At 51.0% G+C, this 8173-nt stretch overlaps 1 protein-coding gene across 1 annotated transcript; it reads right to left on the minus strand.

The window, feature by feature from the left end:
* Positions 1–7363: 7363 nt before the first annotated feature.
* LOC140265131 (olfactory receptor 14J1-like) lies at positions 7364–7954 on the minus strand. The gene has a single exon (XM_072361014.1). It carries the CDS (start codon positions 7952–7954, stop codon positions 7364–7366), a length of 591 nt encoding a protein of 196 aa, XP_072217115.1.
* Between the last annotated feature and the right edge of the window lie 219 nt (positions 7955–8173).

Below are 8173 nucleotides of genomic sequence, written 5' to 3' on the forward strand. Positions count from 1 at the left end.
CCCTCTTTTGGAATTCATGACATGTAATGCAGCTTTTTACTGAATCAAGCTCTCTTTGATTGTTTGCTTTATGCCATTTTGTACGTGTAATTTATTCTTATTCTTCTTATTCTTTTAAATACCATAACATTTTTCACTAAAACCTCCTTATTGAAACCAGTTCTTATTCTGCTTGTACCTTTCTAGTGTAACCCAGACACACTGTATATAATGAACCAGGCTCTCTGTGAAACTTAGCAGAATAAAGGACATGCATTCACTCTGTCAGTCCTTTTTCTTGTGAGACATTTCTGGAGCTGTATGGTTCAGATGTTCTCAGAAACTTACAGTCCAGCAGGAAGCACACAGCTGTTCATCAAACTGTGTAGTGACTTCAGCCTGCAGCAGCTGTCAGGCCATCCCTGGGCTCCTGGCTGGGGTCTGTGCTTTCAGGCTCACATCTGCCAGTGCCTCTGAGAGGCCAGCAGCAGCTCCTGGTTTGCACGTTGATTGTCAGGTCCCCTCTTCCTCATTCCGTGTGAGACCCTGCACAGGACAAGTTCTTGGATATGAGTTATCATATCAGAAGTTTCCAAGCATCCGTCAAGGCTTCTTCCACTTTGTACTCAAAGGTGGTCACTGCCTCCAGGATGGTCTGTGGAATAGAAATTGTGCACAAAGCTCTGATAGGTCCTACAGGAGCCATTCTGGAGCCTAGTCTGGTAGATAGAAAGCTGCCCCTAATGAGCTGACTGACACGAGGAGTTCAGGAGAATCCTGGAGAACGGAGATGGGAGACTGAGGGTAAGGAATAGGAGCCTACATGCCCTGCTCATAAGCCTCTGCACCAGAGAAGGTGACCCACAGTTACCACTGCTGAAACACACCTCCCACTGCCTCCCTCTGCTCACATCCACTGTTTGGTCTCCAGAAACATTCAGAAAGTCTTGGGCAATGTCAACGAGTGCAACTTTTTTCCACTTGTAGTTATTGAATGGCACACCTTTTTTTTATGTGCACTTCCATGTCAGATGCCATTCTGTCAAGGTACCTCTCTGCTGCCAACTGTCACCCGTGTCACGGGTTACCTAGATTTACCTGTATCTGTGACAGGGCAGCCGCCGATTAGGGGCCTCCTCTCCCTCCCCTCCCGGGGCCCTGGAAAGGAAGGGAAAATAAAACAGTGGCAGCAATCTAAGGAGGAAAACTTATTTTACTAAATATGATATCGGAATACAATGATTGAGGCTAATAAATTGAACAAAACAGAGAGAGTCCCCAAAAACCAAGAGGCCTACTGTGAACTCTAGGCGACATGGCTGGAACGCTTCCCGCTCCCTGAGAGTCTGAGAGAGAGAGAGCTCCAGCCTGGGAGCGAGATTATAGATGTCCTCCTCCCGTGACTTATCTCTGGACACGGCATCCTCTGGGATTTGTAGTTCTTCTCTGAGAGCTGAGTACTCGGGATGCTGCCATTCTACGGAACTGGAGTATGAATGATCCATACTGCACATGATGTTATGATGTGGAATATTGACAGCAGCACCACAAAACTATGACAGCCCCATAAGTGAGTCCTCCAGCCCCACAAGTAAGTCCTCCTGCCCCACAAGTGAATTTTCCAGCCCCACAAATGAGTCCTCCAGCCCCATATGTGAGTCTTCCAGCCCCATAAGTGGGTCCTCTCGCCCCACAAGTGAGTCCTCCAGCCCCATTTGTAGATCCGCCAGCCCCATATTTGAGTCCTCCAGCCCCACAAGTAGGTAATCCAGCCCCACAAGTAGGTTTTCCAGCCCCATAAGAAGGTCCTCCAGCCCCATAAGTGAGTCCTCCAGCCCCACATGTAAGTCCCCCAGCCCCACATGTGCGTCCTCCAGCCCCACATGTAAGTCCTCCTGCCCCTCAAGTGAATTTTCCAGCCCCACAAATGAGACCTCCAGCCCCATAAGTGAGTCTTCCAGCCCAATAAGTGAGTCCTCTCGCCTCACAAGTGAGTCCTCCAGCCCCACTGGTAGGTCCGCCAGCCCCACAAGTGAGTCCTCCAGCCCCACAAGTGAGTCCTCCAGCCCCATAAGTGAGTCCTCCAGCCCCATAATTGAGTCCTCCAGCCCCATAAGTGAGTCCTCTCGCCCCACAAGTGAGTCCTCCAGCCCCATAAGTGAGTCCTCCAGCCCCACGAGCGAGTCCTCCAGGCCCCATTAGTAGGTCCTTCAGCCCCATCAGTGAGTCCTCCCGCCCCACAAGTGAGTGTTACAGCCCCATAAGTAGGTCCTCCAGCCCCATTAGTAGGTCCTCCATCTTCACAAGTGAGTCCTTCAGACCCATATGTAGGTCGTCCAGCCCCAATAGTGAGTCCTCCAGCCCCACAAGTGTCTCCCCCAGCCCCACAAGTGAGTCCCCCAGCTCCATAAGTAGGTTTTCCAGCCCCATAACTGAGTCCTCCAGCCCCATAAGTAGGTTTTCCAGCCCATCAAGTGTGTTTTCCAGGCCCATAACTAAGTCTCCAAGCTGCATAAGTAGGTCCTCCAGCCCCCTGTTTGAGTCCTCCAGCCCCACAAGTAAGTCCTCCAGCCCCATAAGTGAGTTCTCCAGCCCCACAAGTGAATTCTCCAGCCCCACAAGTAGGTAATCCAGCCCCACAAGTAGGTAATCCAGCCCCATAAGAAGGTCCTCCAGCCCCATAAGTGAGTCCTCCAGCCCCATAAGTGAGTCCTCCAGCCTCACATGTAAGTCCTCAAGCCCCACATGTAAGTCCTCCTGCCCCACAAGTGAATTTTCCAGCCCCACAAATGAGTCCTCCAGCCCCATAAGTGAGTCATCTCGCCCCACAAATGAGTCCTCCAGCCCCATTGGTAGGTCCACCAGCCCCATAATTGAGTCCTCCAGCCCCATAAGTGAGTCCTCCAGGCCCACAAATGTGTCCTCCAGCCCCACAAGTGTCTCCCCCAGCTCCATAAGAAGGTCCTCCAGCCCCATAAGAAGGTCCTCCAGCCCCACAAGTGAGTCCTCCAGCCCCATAAGTACGTTCTGCAGCTATACAAGTGAGTCCTCCGTCCCCACAAGTGAGTCAACCAGCCCCATAAGTAGTTTCTCCAGCCTTATAAGTGAGTCCTTCAGCCCTATAAGTTGGTCATCCAGCCCCATAAGAAGGTCCTCCAGCCCCATAGGTAGGTATTCCAGCCCCACACGTGTGTCCTCAAGGCCCATAACTAAGTCTCCCAGCTGCATAAGTAGGTCTTCCAGCCCCCTGATTGAGTCCTCTCACCCCACAAGTGAGTCCTCCAGCCCCATTTGTAGGTCCGCCAGCCCCATATTTGAGTCCTCCAGCCCCACAAGTGAGTCCTCCAGCCCCACAAGTAGGTAATCCAGCCCCATAACTAGGTAACCCAGACCCATAAGAAGGTCCTCCAGCCCCATAAGAAGGTCCTAAAGCCATACATGTAAGTCCTCCAGCCCCACATGTGAGTCCTCCAGCCCCACATGTAAGTCCTCCTGCCCCACAAGTGAATTTTCCAGCCCCACAAATGAGTCCTCCAGCCCCATATGTGAGTCTTCCAGCCCCATAAGTGAGTCCTACAGCCCCACAAGTGAGTCCTCCAGCCCCATTGGTAGGTCCACCAGCCCCATAATAGAGTCCTCCAGCCCCACAAGTAAGTCCTCCACCCCCATAATTGAGTCCTCCATCTTCACAAGTGAGTCCTCCAGCCCCACAAGTGAGTTCTCCATCCCCACAAGTGAGTTCTCCATCCCCACAAGTGAGTCCTCCAGCCTCACATGTAAGTCCTCCTGACCCACAAGTGAATTTTCCAGCCCCACAAATGAGTCCTCCAGCCCCATATGTGAGTCTTCCAGCCCCATAAGCGAGTCCTCCAGCCCCACAAGTGAGTCCTCCAGCCACACAAGTGTCTCCCCCAGCCCCATTGGGGGTCTCTTGGGGGTCTATTTGGGTTCTCTAGGGCTCTATGGGGTCTCTATGGGGCGATATGGGGGTTCTATGGGGCTGTATAGGGTGTAAGATGGAGACCCAGGACATCCAGGCCTTACGCTTCCATAAGAATATGGGGCGGATGAGCGACCCACTGCAGAAGTAAGGCTCCATATGGGGTGATATGGGTCTCTAGGGGGTCCTATTTGGGCTCTATGGGGCTCTATGGGGGATCTAAGGGGCTCTATGGGGCTCTATGGGGGTCATATGGGGCTCTATGTGGGGGTCTATGGGAGGATATGGGGGTCTATGGGGCTCTATGGGGTGGGATTGAGGGGGTTATGGGGCTCTATGGGGGACTATGTGGCTCTATTGAGGTCATATGGGGCAATATGGGGGCTCTATGGGGCTCTATGGGGTCTATGGGGGGCTATGGTGTGAACTATGGGGCTCTATGAGGCTCTATGGGGTCTCTATGGGGCCTCTATGGGGCCTTTATGGGGCTCTATGGGGCTCTATGGGGTCCTGTTGGGGTCCTATGGGTGGGCTATGGGTGGGCTATGGGTGGGCTATGGGGGGTGTTATGGGGTCCTATTGGGTGCTGTGGTGGCCTATTGGGGTCCTATGGGGCTCTATGAGGGTCTATGGGGTTTCTATGGGGGTCTATTGGGGTCCTATGGGGCTCTGTGGGAGTTTATGGGATGCTATGGGGGTCAATGGGGCTCTATGGGGTCCTATTGGGGACCTATTGGGCGTCTATGGGGGTTCATGGGGGCTCTATGGGGCTCTATAGGGGGTCTATGGGGCTCTATGGGGCCCTATTGAGTCATATTTGGGTTCTGTGGGGCTCTATGGGGGTCTGTGTGGCTCTGTGGTTTGTCTATAGGGCACTATGGGGGTCTATGGGGCTCTGTTGGGGTCATATAGGGGGCTATGGGGCTCTATGGGGCTCAGTGGGGCTCTATGGGGTTCTATGGGGCTCTATAGGGCTCTATGGGGTTTCTATGCGGCTCTATAGGGCTCTATGGGGGTCTATGGGGCTCTATGGGGCCCTATGGGGTTCTATAGGGCTCTATTTGGCCCTATGGGGTTCTATAGGGCTCTATAGGGCTCTATGGGGTCCTATAGTGATAAAATGTTTGCTCATTAAGACCGGGGTGTGGTAACAGTGTGATAAAATGCTTGTTCATTAAAACTGGGATGTGGTAATAGGACATGGAAACCACGAGGGTTGGGGGTTGCAGGACATAAAAACCACGAGGATTGCAGAACACGCTAATTTTATGGGTAGATTGTGTAATCTGCATAGTTACAGGAGAAGCGCGCCTCGATGGATACAAGTTCCATGGAAGGACCAACCAAGTAACGACACACCAGTCGTACGATCACGACCAACCAATTGGAAGACAACACGCTCAGAATGGACATTACAAAGGAAGTTGCAAGAAGTAGGAAGGCGCGGCAGTTTGAGGAACAACGATTCCCCTGTCGCCCAGCGCTGAATTGCCTTTTTGTTTTACCCGTTATAATTAATAAAAAGTTATAATTGGAATATCATAGACTCATTGATTTATTACTAAAAATTGATAACAGTAATGACACTCTTTACTTTGTCTCCTCAGGGAGCCTGGCTATGAAGGAGATAAGGGAGAAAACTTCCATAGAATCATAGAATCACAAGGTTAGAAAGGACCTACAAGATCATCCAGTCTACTTTCCCACAGTCCCAAAGCCTCTCTGTCACTTGTTCTTTCCCTGGAGCTCCAGAGCTACATACAATAGCTCCTGAGGATATTGACTATCTGTGGTATGCTCAAACCAGCATGCCTCCATTGCAATGTGTCAATGATATGTTTCAGGTTATGTCTCAGATTAAACAGTTGCAAGAATGTCACTGAGAGATCTGCCCCAAGGTGAGAGGGCTCTGCATGGCAAGGTGTGTGGGACAGTCTGGGCAGCTCCCTGGAGTGGTGGGCACCTGCAGGGCTTTGGAACTTCATCTGCGAGCAGCTGCAGGATCCTGAGAAACCGGCAGAATATTGGGGGAATGTCTGCTGTGGGCCTGGTAATCCCCAAAAGGCACAAATGACTGCAGTGTGCCAGGGCCTGGCCCACAACTACTGAGCTGTGTTCAACACTCTTCAGCATCCTCAAGGGGAAGAGAGCTGGATCTGCTGACAGTGCTGCAGCCTCTGCAACTCCTGGCACAGACACTGCAGCAGCTCCAAGGTTTTGCCACATGTCCTGCAGTTGCTCAAAGCTCTGGACAGATCCCACTGTCACTCCACCCCTCATAAGGAGCTCTGCAGTGACTCCTGCTACGGGTCCTGTAGCTGTTCCAAGTATTGCAATAAGAGAATGAAAGAAATTCCTGCCAAGGGAGGTTCGCTGTGCCAGCAGGTACAACCCTGTGGTCGCTCCAACCCCTCCAATGAGCCCAGTGGCAGCTCCAACTGCAGTCACAGTTCCTGTGGTGATTTCAGCTCTAGCAGTGAGCTCTCCAGACCCAGCAACAGCCTGACAGACATTTCAGATCCTACAGTGAACCCTGCGGCTGTTAAGACCCCTGCAAAAGGTCCCGGACTTGCAAACAGGTATGCATACGCATTAGTACCTATGCATATCTGTTTGCAACTGCACATGTTGTATATATGTGAAAATATACTAAATACATTATATATGTATAAATCCATTTCTCATAATTATAATGATTGTTTTTTTATTCTGCTTTTTATTTTATTATCCTTTTCTTTTTCTCTTTGTCTCAACCCAAAAATTTTAAACCACAGCACTGTCCTGAGTCCCTTACAGATCTCCTTGGGACACTTGAAATTGTCCCTGTCACTCAGTGAAGAGCACCAGAAGATCTCGAGGTCTTCTCAGGGAGCAGCTCCTGAGGTTTATTTCTTACACCAGCTCTGGAAGAGGCCTTCAGTTCTCTGGCCCTGCTCTGAAGGGGCCCTCTTGTTATGGCAGTGCCAGCAAGGAGACCAGCTCTGACACAGCCGTCTATACTGCTGGCTACTGACTGCAGCCCTGGAGTGCTGCTGTAGAGACAACAGGACTGTCGTGAGACACACAAAACCTTCAGGCCAGCACAAATGAGAGGATGTGAGAGCACTGTGGCAGTGAAAATAGAGAAGGACTGAAAAGAGCATGTTGTGCTCCTGTCTGTGGCTGTACCTCCCCCAGACCCAGACAAGGGAGAAAGAGAGAAGACAAAAGGAAAAGTTTATACTGAAAGCTTTCTATTTATATATTAACTTATTCAGGGAATCTGTTTCGATGTTTACATGAGCTCTTGGAGTGAGAAAATGGAAAGTAGGTAGGAAAGAAGTAGTTACATAACTTGCAACAATTTATTGCAGATTGACGTATAACAGTTATACAATCAAACAATAAAAGATGCATAAAACATAAAGAACCATTACTGGGAATCCTGTGAGGAAGATGGGCAGTTTATGGGAGCTGGAATAGAGCATGTTGCAACACCTTGCTGAGAGCGTGCTTGATCTCCCTGTTCCTCATGCTGTAGATAATAGGGTTCAGTGTTGAAGGAACCACTGCATACAGAAGTGCCACTGTCAGATCCAGGAGTGGGGAGGAAATGGAGGGGGGCTTCAGGTGGGCAAAAAAGGCAGTGCTGAGAAATAGAGAGACCACGGCCAGGTGAGGGAGGCACGTGGAGAAGGCTTTGTGCCGTCCCTGCTCAGAGGGCATCCTCAGCACGGCCATGAAGATCTGCACATAGGACACAACTATGAAAACAAAGCACCCAAAGACTAAACTGACACTAAAAAGGAGCACCACAACTTCCCTGAGGTAGGAGGCTGAGCAGGAGAGCTTGAGGATCTGGGGGATTTCACAGAAAAACTGGTTGACAACATTCCCTTGGCAGAGAGGCAGTGAAAACGTAATGACTGTGTGCAGCAGGGAATTGAGAACCCCAGCGCCCCAGGCAGCTGCTGCCATGGTGGCACAAGCTCTGCTGTCCATCAAGGTCCCGTAGTGCAGGGGCTTGCAGATGGCAACGTAGCGGTCATAGGACATGATGGTGAGAAGGGAACACTCTGCTGAAAGGAAGAAGACAAAGAAAAAGAGCTGTGCAGCACATCCTGCGTAGGAGATGGCCCTGGTGTCCCAGAGGGCGTTGGCCATGGCTTTGGGGAGAGTGGTGGAGATGCAGCCCAGGTCGAGGAGGGCCAGGTTGAGCAGGAAGAAGTACATGGGGGTGTGCAGGCGGCGGTCGCAGGCTACGGCTGTGCTGAT

Source organism: Excalfactoria chinensis, unplaced genomic scaffold (assembly GCF_039878825.1).
Source record: "Excalfactoria chinensis isolate bCotChi1 unplaced genomic scaffold, bCotChi1.hap2 Scaffold_68, whole genome shotgun sequence".
NCBI lineage: Eukaryota > Metazoa > Chordata > Aves > Galliformes > Phasianidae > Excalfactoria > Excalfactoria chinensis.